Genomic DNA, 20,979 nt, shown 5'->3' on the forward strand with positions numbered 1-20,979 from the left:
CCAAGTGGACTATCTAACACAAAAATAATTTTTCAATTCGAACCACTTGTTCCTGAGTTTAGCGCCTTCAAACAAACGAACTGTTGGAAGTATTATACTTCTTGCTGGCCATCATAGAATGAATTATTTGTACATTTTTATACAATATGTCACTGTTATATCTCAGTAACTTTCTTAAGTCAACGTGTAAACTTCATCATTTTAATATATTTTAATATTTAATCTACTGCTGATTTCTCTTATTTGAAAAACAAACAAACAAACTCTTCAGCTTTATAATCTTAGTATAGATGTATATTCAATATGTTATAAATGCACTTCTTATCGGCAGAGTAACCTTGATATCGTGACACGAGTACGATGACATTACTCATAAAACTCGTGTCACGGCCAAATGAACTCGCTTTTTGTATTACCTTATCATTTTAAATAACCTTATCTTATTTTCACTAGACTTCTAAATAGCGAAGTTCTAAATTCTACAACAATCCTTACCAATATTATAAAATGAAGAAATGAAAATGAGCAGATATTTATCATTCCATAGTATAAAACAAAATCGCTGTCGCTGTCTATGCTTCCGTCCGTCCCTATGTATGCTTAAATTTTTAAAACTACGCAACGGATTTTGAACCGGTTTTTTTTAATAGATAGAGTGATTCTAGAGGAAGGTTTATGTATATAATACATGTACACTCGTGCGAAGCCGAGGCGAGTAGCTGGTAATTTATAAACGCGAAAGTTTGTGAGTATGGATGAATGTTTGTTACTCTTTCACGCACTACTAAACGGATTTTAATGAAACTTTCCAGTAATGTAGCCTATACATCAAAATAACATAGGCTATAATTTAAAAATATATTATGTAAATTGGGCGAAATATAATGATAAATGTCAAGCAAGTGCAGACGAAGTTGCGAGTGTCAGCTAGTTATGTATATACATATAAAAATCTCGTATCACCTCATTCAGGCTCATTTTTATGAAATTTTAGATGCATATTCAGTTTTTATATAAGAATCCATTATGTTTATTTTATTTTGAATAAGAGATACTGTTTAAATACTATAAAGTTGTGTTTCAATAATCATTCTCATTGGCAGGTGGTAGTCTCTTGTAGTCTATAAGAGTTAACTTGTTAACTTATTACATACCTACTGCGCTCAGGTTTCATGTTAACTCGTGCGAGTTATAGTAAATCTCCTTTAGAATTAATGTTTAATCTCCGCTAATATAGCCCACAATAATTGATTAATTTAATTTGAAGTAATAGTTTTTGAGTAGGTGAAAAAATGGGGGCGTTAAAAAATAATTTGTTCTCAAAGTGGAAAGTAGACAAAATAAGTTTGGGAACCCCTGGTACAGACCGTTGCCAGCAGTTTTCTGTAAATACCTATCTTTATTTTGCCAAATGACACGTGTTGTATGTAAGCTAGAACTCGGAAACATTAGTTCTACGGATGATAATTTGACAGCGAGATATTTAGGCCCGCTGCCAACCCCTTAGTCTACTCGATATGTTTAGATCGATTTTAGACGTAGGACCTATACTGTGTGTGTTTATGACTCATTTTTTAAACACACATAATCCATTTGCAATGTATTATTTTATTTTTCAAACGAGAGGGAATTTTATAACTTACTAATATTATAAACTAGCTACTCGCCCCGTCTACGCCCGGGTGTAATACATATAAACCTTCCTCTTGAATCACTCTATCTATTAAAAAAACCGCTTCAAAATCCGTTGCGTAGTAGTAAAGATTTAAGTATACATAGGGATAGACAGCGACAGCGACTTTGTTTTATACTATGTAATGATGATGATGCGTAAGTTTGTACACATAGGCTATAATTTTAATAGATATTATGTAAATTGGGTGAAATATACTGATAAATGTCATGTAAGTGTGATGCAGGCGAAGTTGCGCGGGTAGCCGCTATATACACTTATAAAATATCGATATCTTGCCAACAAACTGTTCTACAGTTTGGCGAGTTAATGTATAAAAACAACTGTACAATTATCTTTATTAAATATATTAAAAAAAAAATCTCGTATCACCTCATTCACGTTCATTTTTATGAAATCTTACATGCATATTCAGTAAGTCCGAGAATCGGCCACTATCTATTTTTGATACCCCTGTGATAAGGATTGTCTACCCCTATCATTTTAATTTTTTTTTGTAAATTTTTTTATTTTTTTATAATGTGGCATTAAAAATACATACAACCCTAAATTTTCACCCTTCTATCACCAATCCCTATTTTTTAATAGCGATTTTAATTTAATCAGCTTGTGTAAAGTACGTCTAACGTAAAATGGCTACTCATTGTTGTCTTGGTAATGAGTCAATAAACGCTATGAAAGTCTGTATAATTATTTATTTGTATATAACATAACACATCGTACAACAGTCGCCATTTTTATTTATATTTTTTATATTTATTATTTTCACGTACCCTCAAATAGGTTTTTTTGTACGATCTTCCACACTGAGCAGTGTCATGGGAATGATAACTGCTGTTTATATACCTGTTTATATAGCTAACAGTGGCCACTTACCATCAACTTGTATGGCATTCCAGTAACATAAAAATTATAAAAAGGGCCTAATTGAACCTTTCTTTATTACCTAACACACACAAATTGAATAGGTATTAAAAACGTCTACTATTTGAAGTCGGTTCGAGATTCGCTAGAAATCGTCTACTTGGAAACTGGTAACTTCAAGGCACTTTCACCGCTCTACGGATAAGTAGTAAATTATATTCGCAAAGATGTGATGCAACTGGTTTTTTATGAATGACAGATAAGCTGATACCTGCCTCATAGACGTTGATAACCATCGATTATTTAAGGTACACTAGCACACCCGCGCAGCTTCATCTGCGTTATATTTTCTCAATTTTCGCTACATTTTTCATTCCGCTTCTATTGGTCGTAGCGTAATGTTGTAAGGTCATATTCGTACATTTATAGAAGAAGACTATAGATCTCTAGACTTGTTCGATAAATGAGCTATCCAAAACTAGAATAATTTTCAAAATCAGATCTATAAGTAGCGGAGATTACCCCGAACATTCAAACTAACAAACATTAGCTCTTTGGACACGTGCTTCATGTACTTGCTTCGGCAGTACATCTTTATATATAAAAAATACGTGTCACGTTCTTTGTCCGCGATGGACTCCTAAACTACTGAACCGATTGCAAACTTGATTTGCACATTGTGTGCAATATAATCCAACTTGAAAGATAGGTTAGCTTACATCTCAATTTATAGTCGCAATATTATTTTACTTAGGCACAGCAACGCGTGGCCGGATCTGCTAGTACACTATATATACATACATACCGGTGTATACCATCATATCATTAAAATAACAAATTTTACTTTATTTACAAATAATTTACTAGTTTCGCATTACACGTAAAAGCAAATAAGCGATGATGTATACGAGTATTTTTTTCTTAGAACTAAATAATTCAATCCCACACTATTATTGTGTGATCCACTGTTACGAAAGCAGTCAGTAAATACAGAGTTGACACATTATCTTATTTGCACGAGTACACCACTGTACGTCATCGTTTGATTTGTGTTAAGATAAATCCACAGTGCTCTTGTTAACAGTAGTCCAACTTTTGTAATCGGCTGTTTTAAAATAAAAAACTTGACGGTTATAACTGTCATTCAGACATTCATTTATACTTGTACATTTTATGTCTAGAAATGATTTGAATTTGTAGCAATTATGCTATGTGGGAGGGAAAATGGATTGCTAATAATGTGGACTAATAATCCCATTGCTGGTAATAATTGTGATAAGTTCCTGGTGAATTTGTCACGATGAGGGAACTGACCTGGCAATATGGTCTTTATTCTCCTCTGAAAACCGTTAGCGCAGGTGGGTGCGTCATTCCATTATCATCCGTAATAAACGCAATAAAAACAACACTATGTGGGTATAAAAAAAACTACACATCCTATGTGGTTGTAGCATATGTGTGGAGGTGCATAAACGAAATATCTCCTTTGGAAAGTATACACTCTGATATCACCCTGAGGAGATAAGAACCATCGCTCCTATGAACATCCTTCAATTCTTGTCCCTGAAGGGTGAAAAAGGGCGAGTACAATAGATCTATGCAGGTCGCAGTGTCACATGCCTTAGCATCTAAAAATACCATATTAAAAATAGCATACGCACAAACACAACATCCTCTTTGAAGTCGGTTGATAAGTATATAAAACGAATATCTGATCTCTTAAATGTATGTATCATTACATAGTATAAAACAAAGTCGCTGTCGCTGTCTGTCCGTCCCTATGTATACATTCTGATATCACCCTGAGGAGATAAGAACCATCGCTCCTATGAATATCCTTCAATTCTTGTCCCTGACGGGTGAAAAAGGGCGAGTACAATAGATCTATGCAGGTCGCAGTGTCACAGGCCTTAGCATCTAAAAATACCATAATAAAAAAAGCATACGCACAAACACAACATCCTCTTTGAAGTCGGTTGATAAGTATATAAAACGAATATCTGATCTCTTAAATATATGTATCATTACATAGTATAAAACAAAGTCGCTGTCGCTGTCTGTCCGTCCCTATGTATACATTCTGATATCACCCTGAGGAGATAAGAACCATCGCTCCTATGAACATCCTTCAATTCTTGTCCCTGACGGGTGAAAAAGGGCGAGTACAATAGATCTATGCAGGTCGCAGTGTCACAGGCCTTAGCATCTAAAAATACCATAATAAAAAAAGCATACGCACAAACACAACATCCTCTTTGAAGTCGGTTGATAAGTATATAAAACGAATATCTGATCTCTTAAATGTATGTATCATTACATAGTATAAAACAAAGTCGCTGTCACTGTCTGTCCCGTCCCTATGTATGCTTAAATCTTTAAAACTACGCAACGGATTTTGAAGCGGATTTTTTAATAGATAGAGTGATTCCAGAGGAAGGTCTATATATATATATATTACATGTACACCCGTGCGAAGCCGGGGTGAGTAAGAAACGTAAGAACGTCTTATAAAGTCGATGCACTGGTAGATTATGTAAGTATATAATACTGTGACCCCTATGTAAATTTTAGAGTGTGGTTATTGGTTATACTTAGGCTTAGCATCGTTACAAAACAAGTTTTCTACTAGTTTAACAGTCGCATAAAAAAATTAATGGTCACTAATTTTTTTATGCGACTGTCATACTAACTGATGAATTGTCAATCACCACGGGATGTGATTACCGTTAACCAGTTAGTCGTAGTAAGAACAACTCCATTAGGACATTTATACATATTGATCAATGGTAAAACGGTAAATTGGTAAGTATTGGCTAATCTACTCTGAATGAAATGAGTATCAAAGTAGCAATCTGATATACTTATATTCAGTTATTTTCCACTTTTATATTTTTTTTATAAAAAGGAGGACAAAGGAGCTTGCGGCTCACCTGATGGTAAGTAATTACCGCCACCCATAAGCACCCGCAACTCCAGAGGAATTGCAAGTGCGTTGCCCTTTAAGAAGTAATAAGCTGTTTTCTTGAAAGTTTCAATATCGCATCGGTTCGGAAATACCATTGTTGGAAGGTGATTCCACAATGTGGTGGTGGCCATGAAGGATGAAGGATCACCATTCATCCTTTGATGATATTGTATAATAGTTTCTAGCGAGTAGTGCGATGGTAAAATTCAGCAGCTGGTAATAATCCGAACAATTCCTCAGAACACTTTCCGTGATATACGCGAGTAAATGGTAAAAATACGGTACTTTACTTAAATAATTTTTTAAGTGAACCACATTCAATTAAAGCATAACCAGAGCTGCAAGTACAGTGCTAGTGTAAGACCGTTTTATCTGATACAGAATCCCTTATCTGTCGCAATAGCCGAATGAGAAAAATGTACATGACCATTGTGATATCTTTATCACGTTAATTGTACAACTGCGGCATACAATAGACACTAGTACTTATTTCATTGGTATGCAGTTTCATTTTGAACGACCAAATCAAATTAAAAAAACTCGCACAGTATTATGACATTTGAATGGCAAACATGGTGACGGCCTGCCTGATAGTAAGCAACCATCGTATATATCATTCAACTTCTTTATGCATCCTCCCCTACTGGTTGACGATCATCCTGGCGATCTTATTTGTTTATTTACTAGCTGGACCCACGACTTCGTCCGCCTGGAAATTAACTTTATTTTTCTAAAATAAAAGTAGCCTAAGTTACTCCTTTATACATCCAATACAAACATTCACACTCATATGATTGTCTGGGTGTTTTCTATATATATAATATGTATGTATTTAAGAAAAAAATATATCTATGTATTTATATCAGTTATCTAGTACCCATAACACAAGCTTATGCTAGCTTAACTTAGGTCTAGTTGGCGCTGTGTGAACTGTTCTGAGATTATTATTATTATTACGTAATAATTAATAATCCGCATAAAAACGATTTTATACGCATTACAATATATATACAAAAAATTTCCGTAGTATCACATCTTTTTTACATTGAAACCAGTTCTCAGTAATCTTGTGAGCACGAGACCATTGTAAGTTTTTGTTACACAACCCGTTTGTCAAAAGTGAATGCGCTAAGACGCACAGCTATAGAGTAGGTATATATATATATATATATATAAGCAAGAGCTCCAACGAAAAGACCATCGTTCTTAAATTAAGAATGTATGAATATATGCTGTTGCTAAAACATCGACCACACAACTGAAAGCCTGACCCGTCAGGGGCTTTCAGTTCTGTCCGTCCGGGCTCAGTAATCAAGAACGACCCATCCCTTACCCATGTTGATACCAATGAATACTCTTTTTTCATTTTCATAAGTAACTGGTGCGCAAGCAAGTTTAAATTGAAATTAAAAAAGAATTTATTCGTATAGTTAGTTCACTTTCGTTAATGTTATTTAGTTGAATTAGTGCTGATCTGTAGTTTGTATTCACACACTTAAACTTAAATTGTAAACATTAAAATAACATTATTTAAAAGAGCAACACCAAGTTTCTTTCTCGTTCTTCTTGTGATGAGACAACTTTCCGAATGAACGGTAGATTAAAAAAAATGTGATGACTATTCAAAAGTGCTTCAATGTAAGTTTATTTGAATAAATGATTTTCTATTCTATTCTAATGCATATCAATTTTTACTATCCATATCGTTTATCGGCTACCTACTTACTTCAGTCGAGAAAAACTCGCATGAAATATTTTTTTTTGTTTATTTATTTATTCTTTGCACACAAAAATGTATACATGGCGGACTTAATGCCTGATGGCATTCTCTACCAGTCAACCGTCGCGTTGATCAGAGATAATGCAGAGGTGCACTTTAATAATTAATTGAAAGAAAAAAAGAAAAACAAAAAATATAACAAATAGATACAGAAAAATAATACACAGATGCAAATATATAAAAATACTAATATACCAATATAAAATATATAAGTTTATGGATTACATATAAATAAAATATAAATTTAAACTACATATAATAAATATTCATATAATCTCAAGGAGTTTATATAATCTCATATCTCAATAGAAGTTTGGTTGAATACTATTAAAGAAATTTGGGATAATGTTCATGCAAGGACCGCAATGTTTTATTTTGTTATGTTTTTATTAATATTCAATCTTTAGTGTGTATGTGGAATATATTTCAAATATCATAAATCCCTTGTCTGGATGACTAACGCTAAGAAAAGTCGTCTCCCAAATAATTGTTAACAAAGTAATAGACTGTAAATATACTTTTAGACATAATTAAAAAAAAAATGTTAACTTTCTGCTCTTCTTCTCTATATATCTTAATATAATATTTTAAACGCGAAAGTTTGTAAGTATAGGTTTGTTAATCTGTCACGCAAAAACTACTGAACGTATTTTGATGAAACTTTACAGTAATATGCATTATGCAACATAATAACATATAGGCTGTATTCATTTATTGTATATATGAATACAGCCTATATGTTATTATATTAAATTTAACGCGGGTAAAACGCGAGCATAGCTAATAAACTATAAGTATGCGACTTCATACTACTCCGCTCGCGCAATTTTTGTAAAAAGGGATACAAAGTTTTTGCTTAACGTATTGATATGAATACATAGTATAAAACAAAGTCGCTGTCGCTGTCTGCCCCTATATATGCTTAAATCTTTAAAACTACCCAACGGATTTTGAAGAGGTTTTTTATAGATAGAGTGATTCAAGAGGACGGTATATATATATAATACATGTACACCCGTGCGAAGCCGGGGCGAGTAGCTAGTAATAATTTTTTTAAGTTTTTTTTTATAACACAGGGGACAAACGAGCATGCGGCTCACCTGATGGTAAGTGATTACTGCCGCCCATGAGCACGTCATTTCAAGTCATTTATATATGTTTATATACATTTATATACGTTATTTATGAACATAAATTTTTAGGTCAATGTTTCAGAACAGGTACGGTTGATACAAGCCTTGCTTTAATAGATTATTTCGCCAAACAACCTCTAGGTCAACGCATTCTTAGTTATTAGAACAGTGTGCAGATTTAAAACGATCTCTGTCCCTCTCGTGCACTGAGCACAGACGGACAGATGTAGTAACGCATCTGGGGTCTAATTATTTATATATATTACTAGTTGTACACGTGACTTCGTCCGCGTGGAATTTAACTTCATTTTCTAAAATATAAGTAGCCTAAGTTACTCCTTATGACATCTGCTACCTGGCAATAAAAGTCCCGTCAACATCGGTCCAGCCATTTTAGAGATTAGCCGGAACAAACAGACAGACAAAAATTGTAAAAAATATTATTTTGGTGTATGTACCGTATTTATATTCATATGCACGTAGTAAAAAACAGTTATTTCAGTATTACAAACAGACACTCCAAATTTTATTTATATGTATAGATATATATATTACTGACACCGATCTTAGAGGTCGTGAGATCGAAGCTGCCTAATAAAAGTTTCATCAATATAGAAATAAAATTCAAAAATTGATTTGTTATCCCTGTCCCCAGTGATAGAAATAGTAAAAGTATCGATAACAAACCAACTTCAAAGAAAAGGACGTTGTTCTCAATTCTACTGTATTTTTATGTATGTTAACCTATCCTAATCCATTTTTATTTAAATTGAACGGGGGATCGGAGGACTACTGCCACTTGAATTAAGAGGGCAAGTATGCAGTTCCAATTTAAAAAAAAACAAGTACTTAGGGGCCGTTCAAGTATTACGTAAGCACTATAGGGGGGCGGGGTGTCTTTTCTTTGCTTATTTTGGATGACATGGGGGTGGGGGAGTCTGTATGATGATTACGTCATCGGTCGTAATTTACTTTTTTACACGAATGGCAACCCTCACATTGTCTTTGTTAAAAAAACAATACATTAATTGAGAAATGTTTACGTAAGCATGGGGTAAGAGCTTTGCTTACTTTTGCTGACAAGGGGGATGGGGGGTAAATAATTGTAATAAATCTGCTTACGTAATACTTGAACAGCCCCTTACTGTACTTTACTTTTTGTTAATATATTAGTACCTTTTGTTAATATATTAGTATATATTACGATATAAGTGCGATGTAATGGTTATAAAACAATAGACCCCAGTGTGTTAGATACGTATATCATACGACGTTTTTCAACACACTTGGTTTTAAATAAACTCAACCATAGAACTGTGATGCACACAGTTGCTGTCCTGCCGTTTTACTTTTTTTAAATCAGCGCGCTGCCGGCCGGCGCTGTCGAAATTCCAAAAGTATATAGCATATAGTGCGGTTTTGGAATATAACTTCATGTAATTTAACTTCAACTTTATATATTTTTTTATTTTATTTTATAATTTACCCCCAATTTAAATGTTACTTACATTTAATATATAATTTATACGAGTGTTTTATATGTATACCAAAAATAGGTGAAATTAGATCCACTCCACGAGCAAGTGTTGAAAATATAGTAAAGTAACAATGTAGTAAGACAATAAGTTATACAACAAAACGTCAATTGACATCCCAACAGCCAACTAGACGATTTGAACTTGAACTGTGTAAGTAACAAGTAGACCATCGCCTATCAACTACGTTATATATCTATCAATCACGTTGTGAATTAAGAGCAATTGAGCGTTGCCTTGTCATTCGTCGGCTCACTACGGTCACTCGCCTTATGGCTGTTTATTTTTTGGTCTTGGCTACTGCACTCGTTTAAAACAATATGCATTTTTTCTTTTTTCTTTATTTCTTTACTAGTGTGCCCACGGGTTCATCCGCGTGAATTTATAGTCTATGTGTTATTCTGATAAGCTATATCACTGTAAAGTTTCAACGGAATTCGTCCAGTAGTTTCTGCGTGAAAGAGTAACAAACATCCATATTCACAAACTTTCGCATTTATAATACTAATAATAAGATATACAATAAAATTATAAAACAGTGACTAGGCGAATTTCTTCCGATTCTACGGTTATTTCTACGGGTTTTTTTCAGATATTCTTTCAGTATACACGAATCAAACGTAGCCCTATCTGGTTTGATAATTTCACAAAGGATAATTAAGGACGATTTATATTTATTTTCTACTTTTGCAACTAAATCATAGTTATTACAAATTTAATTCATATGCCTATTTACAATAGGCTGAATTATACTGACGGTCGGTACTATAGCGGTTTAGCTCAGCGCTTTATTTCTAATGGTCGCGAGTTGGATTCTGCGCACGGCACAAACATTTGTATTCATGAGTATGATTGTTTGTATTTGTCTGGGAGTTTTCCGTATTTACGAAAAAAATCTATGTATTTATAACAGTTATCTATTACCCATATCACAAGCTTTAGCTAGCTTAACTTGAGTCTAGATGGCGCTGTGTGAATTGTCCTGAGATTATTATTATTATTGTTCCATCGGTCTGGGTGTTTTCTATGTACATATATTATGTAGGTATGTACAAAAAATTATCTATCGGTTGTTCCATAAAACAAAATCTGTTCATCTTGGGATTAGATGTGAATCGTTCAGGGATATTATTATAGGCTTTAAAATGAAGACATCGCTATTCTATGCAATTTAAATATATATATTTAAATATATATATAGTTTTAAAGAATGATGATTTAGTCAGTTAATGACCCAACCGATATAGTAATCTCAAACATAATATACAAGAAACAATATATTATACTGGCAATGTAACGTTTCTCTCACACTGAATGAAACGAATCGGCGACCTTTCAACCACAATTAGTCAACAGTAAATTGATATACTTGTTTGTTTGTGTGATACGAATTTGTTAGGCCCTGACCACAGCCCAGTATGTAGACAGAAACAATTATAAACAAACCAACAACAACATCATTACATAGTATAAAACAAAGTCGCTGTCGGTCCGTCCCTATGTATGCTTAAATCTTCAAAACTACGCAACGGATTTTGAAGCGATTTTTTTTAATAGATAGACTGATTCAAGAAGAAGGTTTATATGTATAATACATGTACAGCCGGGCGAAGCCGGAGCGAGTAGCTAGTAAACAATTATGTACACATCCAGTAGAAATCCTTTGAATTTTTAATTTTAAACTATGTTATGTTACTTGCTTTTTTTTAAATTACCAAATCTTGCAAATTAATCAGTGTCCTCTGAAACATTATCCAGGTTGACGGTTGTAAAGTTTTGTTCTTTATTTTCAAGGTTTATGCGGCAATACTAGTTTAAAAAAACCATTGTTAAAAAAAACAAACAAACAAACCACGTATTGTTTAAAAAAAATGACATCTCTAGTTTCGTAACAATTTTCTGTTGCAGTATCAAATAATATATGATAATGAATGAATATGATTCTTCGGAATATCCTACAAATCTTCTCTACTTTTAGGAAGCTATTTTATCCTTTTGACATCTGGATATGTGCAAAGGACCTACACCCGAAAATTTTTAGATGATTTAGGTCAATTAGGTGAAAAGGACCAGGACATTGTTGTTTACATACGGACCGACTTTCAAGGTGTTTGTGGCCCGGGTTGTGGGAACCCGGGCCACAAACATGCACATGCTACCTTCATGAAGTAGGACTACTGGCCAAAGGGTGTGGTGTATCGGCGCTACCGTGGCAGATTGCCGTCGTCAGTGCCGTGTCACACAGACAATATCAATACATTAGTTTTAAATTATTTCATATGTATGTTATTCTACAAGGTATTTATGATATGGGTCTAGTTGCCTGAAATAAATAAATAATAATAAACTAAACTACATTTCACTACAAATTCGTAAATACATGTGCAATAGTCCGTCTCTTCCTAAATGCCACAGAATAAATCATCAAGCAAAATAAAGTAACAATAGACTTGGCATGTCCCGTCCTTGGTACTAATCACCAGCTTAAGCTGTGAAAAAGAGAATAATAATTAAAGTAAGAGTAGCTTTAAATATAGCACAGAAAAATGATCCCCAATGGGGTCAAGCATCGCTGTTGCCAATAGTACAAGTTGAGTATCTTACGAGTTCATGTTAACTGAAGTAGCTAGCCAAAAGGACGGTAGGGAGAGTGATAAAAAAAATGGCTTGAATATGCGGCCAAAAGTTTACAAGACATTCTAATTTGAATTTTTAATTTTGGGACTTGAATTTTGAAATGTGAATTTTATCCTTACACTTTTCCCTTCATCGGTAATATTGAATTGTTGAGTTCTGGAAATCTCCCGAATTTGGGGATTCTGTAGCGATGGGTATATTTGGGGTACCAAAACGAAGAACGTTTCGGGTACAAGGAGTCTATGTGTATTACGTCGTCTATTTGTCATCTTCATACATTTTTACAACTCTACTTAGATAAAAATTTGACATTCAAACATAGCTAATATTATAAAACTTGTTTGTTTTGTTAGTCAAAGGTTTGGCACGCACATAGACTGTATTGTGGCATAATAATACATCAAGATGTAACAATAAACAGATGAAATAGTAAAACTTTTACTGTATAAATAAATACTCCTTGACTCGGATAATAATAGAGTTTTGGGTGGGTTAAACCACGTTTTCCTTGAAGCATAATTGGATCTACTTTGTCGAACTCGATGGTTTAGCAGTTTAATACTGCTTTATGTTTATATAGTCGTGAGTTCGATACCAACATAATACAAAGATTTGTGTTCATTAGAATTTGATTCTGTTAGTACTGTTTTGTAATATGTAAAAGAACGATACGAACAAATGAGAACGTCTCCCATTACGACTGTATTCTTTATGATGATCATGAATCCTCCCAATATGATATCTGTGTATACATATCTTTGTCTTCCAAAATAAAGTAAAAAAAAACTGTTTTTCTAAAATAAAAGTAGCCTAAGTCACTCCTTATTACATCAGCTACCTGCCAAAACAAGTCCCGCCAAAATCGGTCCAGCCGGAATTTCAGAGATTAGGCGGAATAATCAGACAGACATACAAAAATTGAAAAAAAGAATTAATTTGGTGTATGTACCGTATTTATATTCATATGCATGTAGTAAAACAAATAAAAACGTCTCCCATTAAGACTGTATTCTTTATGATGATCATGAATCCTCCCAATATGATATCTGTGTATACATATCTCTGTCTTCCAATATGATGATATCGATGTTTTATTATGTGTATAATCCATGCTAACATTGTATATGTGTGTCTGGTTGTCTGTTTATTACATTTTCACTCCTAAACGGCTGAAAATATTTTAATACAATTTGTCGTAAACATAGACCGTATCAAGAGTACGGATACAGACTATCTTTTATTGGGATAAAAGATAGTCTGTAGTACAAACAGTAAACGAAGCCGCAAAAAACAGCTTGTGTATAAAGAAGAAGATACTAAAGATCAATTGAAAAATGCTTAACGAAAAAGACGTAATTTCATTCTCCAAGGTGTAAGTAATAGTTTGTAAAATTAAATTTAAATACCTCTGTTTGACTAAAAAGTCATAATTGGCAGCTAATGGGTAATAGAGTAAACAAAAGGTACACTAATGGCCAGTTTTTAATGGAATGGCAAACAAACTGACAGCCCATGAAGTTATAGAAGCGGTTACTGTCGCAATATAGATGAACAGCACTACGGACATCACGTTATCATGTGACGAATGTGATACAGCTCACGCGTTGCCATTCCCGAGGCCTAAGATGTGATACCTCTTCATTATCATTATCATTACATAGTATAAAACAAAGTCGCTGTCGCTGTCTGTCTCTAGGTATGCTTAAATCTTTAAAACTACGCAAAGGGTTCTGAAGCGGTTTTTTTAATAGATAGAGTGATTCAAGAGGAAAGTTTATATATATAATACATATACACTCGTATGAAGCTGGGCGAGTAGCTCTTATCCTATAATTTTACTTCCAAATCTGATGACATTAGAGATTTTTTTATTAATTTTATTTCTTTCTCTGTTATGTTTAATTTCTCATTGGATGATGATATTAACTACTTCAGCCGCGATTTGATACAAGTTTTAATTGATTAATATATTCCTCTGGAGGGGATGCTAAATTACGACTATAGAAATACATATATATTATATTATATTTCATATTAGCTGTTCCCGCGACTCCCGCGTGGAGATTAACTTTATTTTTCTAAAATAAAAGTAGCCTAGTAGTAAAATAAAGTTACTACTTATTACATCAGCTACCTACTGAAGAAAAGTCCCGTCAAAATCGGTCCAGCCATTTCAGAGATTAGGGGGAATAAACAAACAGACAAACAAAAATTGAAAAAAAAAAATATATTGGTATGTGTACCGTATTTATATTCATATGCATGTAGTAAAAAATGGTTGTTTCAATATTACAAACAGACACTCCAATTTTATTTACATGTATAGTTATATTAGTTAATACTTAAATATATAGGTACTGAAATATATGAATATATACATTTTTTAAATTTAAATATAATAGATTAGAGATTAAGTAAGACAGAGGTACCCACAAAGTCTACCTCGGTTTACAACGATGTCAAATGATGGTCGAAAATGGATAGAAAGAACATAGACTATATTTTATCTCAAAAAAGCACAGGAAATTGTAGGTAACAATTTTTTCGCAGTCAGTACTTACACACCTACTCATACATGCTGAGTCGAACTTAATTGAGAAAAAAAAGTCATTTTTTTATTTACCTTCAAATATTTAAGTAATAAATACATACATAATATATGTATCTATCTACACAAGCAAACAACTATACAATCACAGAAAGTCATTATTCATGTACAAATATTTGTTGTGCAGGATTCGAACCCGTGACTCGTCACCATCGGAATGTGAGGCAACGTGCTAAACCACTAAATCACCGAGGTCAACCAATTGACCATTATCGCATCATATAGAATGGTCATCTGTATAAATTTTATCTTTACATAATATAATCGTAACGCGTCGAAGTGTCTGTTTGTTTGTTTGGATTCACATACAAACGACTGGAAAAATTCGGATGAAATTTTCACAAAATAAATACATTGTTAAATATAAAGGCTAAAGAGAGCCGAGGAAAATACTTAAGTGTATTTTTACAGCTGAGAAAAAGGGGTGAACTATATTAAATAATATGTTTAATATGCGACTTACAATTTAAATAATTACTTTAATTTTAATATAAAAGATGGCGCTGTTCATAAAAAAAAATAAACCATACTTACATGGTTTGTTTTATCGATCTACACACGAATTAACTGGCAGACGCCACTACCATAACATAATATCGCACTCTTAATAGTTTTTTATTAATTCAATGTACCATGAATAATAGACAATAGAACAATCAATACATACCTACGAGTTATAAAAAGAAAAAAATACACCTATTTGGTACGTCTGTTCAGAAATGTAATAGCGTAAAAAAGCGCGGGAAAATTTTCCTATTTAAAAATATAGTAACCGTGCACAGGTAGATTCTTATCTACTATTTATAACCAAATTAAAAGGTACATGTATTTTATTGTGATAAAATGTACACTAAAAAAAGCCATTTATATCTATGTATTTATCTAGTATCAGCATATTGAATGAAGATGACAAGAGAAGAAAAATTGCGACTCCCAAATACTAAAAACTATTGAAATAATAATAAACAAGACGGTAAAACTGGGTGTTTTGCCAAGTCCAGTTTTCATGGTCACTCCACGAATGCTAACATCGGAGAAATTGTTCCTCCTAACGCGCTAAAAATATTCGCAAAGTTACTTATGATTGCAACGTAACTCTTACTTCTAAACAATTCAACTTACCTTTCAGTGATTGGTACGGCTTTCGACTTGAGTTCGTAAAACATGAAATCCTGATGCTGTCCTGCAGTCATTTCGTCCGGTATACCGTGATCAGGGTTGAAATCATTCGACAGCAAAGATGCGAGATCATACGCCAAGTCAATCCCAGATTCATCCATTTTTGAACAGTAACACAAACACAAACTTTTCCACTACAAATTATGTTCTAACCACTAAACTGCATAACCATGTTTAAAAACAAAACACGCGTTTTTTATATAGAGATGATAAATATACCAAAAGAATCCATCCTCACAACTGTGTACACTTATTGCTATATTGTTTAAATGTTAGTTGTAGACAGAGATAGACACTTTACATGCGTCTGTGTACTTTGATAAACAGTTACTATTAAGACACAAAATAAAAAATCATGACATAGTATTGATATACTCATCTGTAACTGACTTCCAAAATTATTGGCATATTACAGAAACGATAGTACATATTATACTTTCCTACAATAATTTATTATATCCCTTTCAGTTGTAATAGTCTTAATTTTTAATATTCATTTGTAAGTATCCGAGAATAATCATAATACTATATTTATATATCTCAAAGTTTTCAAATGAAGCATCGTAACTTTACTAATATATTTTTTAATCTGGCTAGAATGAACCAATGATACCAGTTAAAGGTATTTTACCTTTAATTAAGGGTAAAACTACAACTGATAGCATAACATGAAAGAATATACTTTTTATTAGACACATATAAGTAAAATAATAAAACCATACATACAAATTATCTACTTACAAATACTTAATTAATGTTATTTGTAGGTGAGTTTATATTAAAATGACTTTCATTGTTTTAAATGACTTGTTATTAAAAGTAATTAAATTATGATTTAAAAATATTATAAGAATCATTGTTAAAATAAACGAATTGATCTTTGAATACTTATCCCATGTATTTAATCAGCTCCGGCGTAATATTATATCCTAATATTTATCATATTAGGTGTCGGTTTAATTATTCTGCCTTCTTGCGGTAGCAATACTTTTGTTATTTAACTAAAAAATTAATAACAACGATGTTGCAAAGAAACTTGAAAATAAACACAAGGAATTGACAGCTATATTATATAAGCGAAGAAGGTAAATTAGTTGTAGTGGAGACATTTGATAAAATTTGCGGGGAGGGATGGGGTGCATACTAATAAGCTTTCATTATAACAAGGGACAAGTTACTAAAATACGACATTTTAACATCTCAAAATAAACAAATTAACTCGGGAAATTAATTACTCAATATTGGCAAGATCCCCCAGGTGTTGCCATACATAAAAATATGAAATATGTCTATATGCATAGTCTGTATATAGTTTGTGGTCTGTAGTACGAAACTCCAAAAAATAAAGGAAGAAAAAACAAAACTTCGTTTTTGTGAACGCTTGACTTTTCAATAGTGCTAAAACATTATAAAAAAATTTGTATAAAACATTTACCTTAATTTCTTAAATAAATATGTCGAAAGCTCATCCTCCGGAATTAAAAAAGTAAGTTAAATTTCTTTCTGTTTTGTTTGTACAGCTTCCCTAACCTATAATATTATCTTGCGTTAATTACCAATTTTATACACTAACAATAATTTATGCTGTTTTATTTTTCTGTAATGATAGATGACTATACTTTAATACTTACTTATAATGTTAAATTTTCAGATTCATGGACAAGAAACTGTCCATAAAACTGAACGCCGGACGCGCCGTAACCGGCGTGCTCCGTGGTTTCGACCCCTTCATGAATCTAGTCCTTGACGAGTCTGTAGAAGAATGTAAAGATGGACAACGTAACAACATTGGCATGGTGGTATGTATTTATATTTTATTAATTATCGCAATAGACTTTGTATTATCTGCTGGGGTACTAGGTCACAGCAGCGACGCTTTACTTCCTTAAGCATCAATTTTCTGTGCTGTGGACAGGACTAAGCTTAGTTTTGTCCAATACATATCTAGTGACTTATATATGTAGTTGAATATTCAAGGGGAAAAGCACAAAAGAGATTTTGTTTATTAAAATTATCTAAGACAAGCAAATGCAACATCAAAGTTTTGAAGAGTAGACAAGTAATGTAGGATAGTTTATAATCAAATATGCGATGGATTTTATGTTGTTGCCAAATGTTGATTTTTTTGTCAGAAATTCAGAACTTTTCTACTGGTATTATTATTCTTGTAGCTACTGATTGTTTATTACTAATAGTTATTTGTGTATTATATTATTTTATTTTATTAACAATTTTAAATAAAAGATGCACTTCAACATGGCCTAAAACAGAAATGGAAATAGGCAGGTCACATCACAGCTTAGGGTACAGAGACAAAAGGTGGACTCACCAATTAACAAAGTGGCTAGGACCGGTGGAGAAAAGGCTAGTGGATTGACAAAGAAAAAGATGGTCTGATGACATTAAAAAAGTGGCTGGGGAAAACTGGATGAGCGTGGCTATTAATAGAGGACAATGGAACAAGCTGGAGGAAGTTTTTACTCACATAGGGCCAATCAATATAAAGTCAACTAAATTAGTCTAACTTAAAATATTAATTAAAATTATAAAATTATATGGAAAATAAAGCTTAAATAATAATTAGTTATTAAAAATATATATTTCGCATTAGCCGTGAGCCTTTGGGTTGTTTGCTATTCCAGTTTTTTAACTACTAAAACTAATATCAGTGTTATTAATTACAATTAGTATAGACTTTGCTTGTTTTGGAATAAAATTCAGGTTGGAGATGGGTTTATTAGTTCTTTAATTAATATTTGATGAAATAAAAATATGTTCAAATATGTTTTTTTTCTGTTACAGGTCATTAGAGGGAACAGCATAATAATGCTGGAATCATTAGACAGAATATAGTAGTAGTTTAAGTACTTTTTAATCTAACTTATCATGAATAAGAAGCATCATAAGAACCTACTTTATTATTAAGTTACATAATATTAAGTACTACAAATAATGAAGGACTGTAAATGTTATTATAATGTTAGGTACATTAATTACTTGTACTCCATATGATATGTACACGATGAATGAAAATACATATTTTTTGACCCTACACATGAAATGTTTCAGACCCATTTTTTGTTAACCACCACGCCAGGAACACTAATGTTGAAATTGTAAAACATTAAAATATTGTCATTCCATAATAGTTTTTCATTTTAGTCTATGCTTTATCCACAAGAACAGGATTCTATTTACAATAAAGACTGTTTTTATTTTTAATCTATGCTCTATCTTCTAGAAAGGTTATTAATTTCATATTTTTTACATGGCACATCTAATGGTATATGGTACTATATTGCCTATGGAAGGTTGCGACACCAGGGGTGTTTCATGCACATTCCCGACCCTAATAATAGAATAACAAAGATGTTATTTATAATTATCAACTGTAGCAGATTTAAATCTACACTTTACAGTAATGTATGGACTATTTAATGGTAATAATTGGAAGTCTGTAATTTAGTTAGCATTTGCTACTCCCAAATGGTTTACAGGAAATTACAAAACCACCAGTTATAGTCTCTTATTATTGTGTATACAAGAAATATATAATAATCATTACATAATTGGACATCAGAAATTGCCCTCACTACTTTCAATCTTGTCAATTTTGGTTACATCTGATTTTTTTCTAAAAACTGACAGATCTAAGCAGATTTTGATTATAATATGTAATGGAGTTGAATGTTCTTAATTTGAACAGATATAGTTTTATTATGTAAAATATTATCTTATCTATGGTTTTAATATTATGCATCAACACACATACAAGGGCGGATCCAGCTTTGGCGCCAGGAGGGTCACATAGTCGTGGTTACGTCAAGAACTTATAATTTAATTTCGATAATAATAGATACAAATAAAAAGTAGGTAGTTTCTTAATGTACGTAAGTGCTGTACTTAAAAATATTTATTCTTTATTGTACACTTGAAAAACTTAACACATAATAACTTGTACATATACACATACACATGGATGTCTTCAAGAGAAGATGGCAATCTTCTCTTGAATATCCAGAGAAGCACTGTTTAAATATAATTAATTAAATATTGAAGGTATGTAGTTACATAAACTCTATATGGTGACAAAGTATATAAATAAAATCATTGTGTTCAATTAGTGGTCCACCTAAGTTTTGGGCTCAGGGGGGGGGTCATGACCCCCATGGCCCCCCTGGATCCGCCGTTGGCCACATAGGATGTGCAGTGGCGTCTCCTCTTCTGCTTGGCAAAATCTGCAGATTATGTTTGATATGATTATGTTAAGCTAAGGCCTAATTTTGCCATGTGCTTATTCAGCTTGCAGTGTCCAGTGATGCATATCCTAGTTATGATGCATGTATTGTTTGTTAAGTTGCAGATACTTGAATAGTTTGACGTACGATACGTAATTTCAGCTGTGACATTTTCGTAATAAATTGCAAAATTAAAAATTGTAATAAGTTTCCAATAAAAATGGTTGTTTATAGTGGTTTATAAGTATTTATGATTGGGTGGTAATATTTTTTTCTCATCATATTGAGTAAGTAATATCCACGAAGTATCCGCTAGAAATCAGCTTGGCTATATTTTTACTATTGAT

General features: G+C 32.6%; 2 protein-coding genes across 2 annotated transcripts in view; one reads left to right on the forward strand and one right to left on the reverse strand.

Moving 5' to 3' along the window:
- LOC131842524 (microphthalmia-associated transcription factor) overlaps nt 1-16,664 on the reverse strand; it is a 131,165-nt gene extending 114,501 nt beyond the window's left edge. Inside the window, exon 1 of the mRNA XM_059191082.1 lies at nt 16,338-16,664. Within this exon, the coding sequence (XP_059047065.1) occupies nt 16,338-16,495 (158 nt within the window). The 5' untranslated portion in view covers nt 16,496-16,664. The remainder of the gene's footprint in view (nt 1-16,337) is intronic.
- Nucleotides 16,665-17,796: 1,132 nt separating this feature from the next.
- LOC131842600 (probable small nuclear ribonucleoprotein G) lies at nt 17,797-19,540 on the forward strand. The gene is made up of 3 exons (XM_059191177.1): nt 17,797-17,880; nt 18,046-18,193; nt 19,197-19,540. The coding sequence occupies exons 1-3, from the start codon at nt 17,849-17,851 to the stop codon at nt 19,245-19,247; spliced, it is 231 nt and encodes a 76-aa protein (XP_059047160.1). The 5' UTR covers nt 17,797-17,848; the 3' UTR covers nt 19,248-19,540.
- The last annotated feature ends 1,439 nt before the right edge of the window (nt 19,541-20,979 follow it).

Source organism: Achroia grisella, unplaced genomic scaffold (assembly GCF_030625045.1).
Source record: "Achroia grisella isolate CSIRO2021 unplaced genomic scaffold, CSIRO_AGI_Agris_v1 utg241, whole genome shotgun sequence".
NCBI classification, from domain to species: Eukaryota; Metazoa; Arthropoda; class Insecta; order Lepidoptera; family Pyralidae; genus Achroia; species Achroia grisella.

Bases quoted from the DNA above. Each gene is read 5' to 3' on its own strand.
- LOC131842600 (XM_059191177.1), top strand. From the start codon at position 17,849: ATGTCGAAAGCTCATCCTCCGGAATTAAAAAA. The intron at 17,881-18,045 runs GTAAGTTAAATT...TTAAATTTTCAG, and splicing joins CATCCTCCGGAATTAAAAAA to ATTCATGGACAAGAAACTGT. The intron at 18,194-19,196 runs GTATGTATTTAT...TTTCTGTTACAG, and splicing joins GTAACAACATTGGCATGGTG to GTCATTAGAGGGAACAGCAT.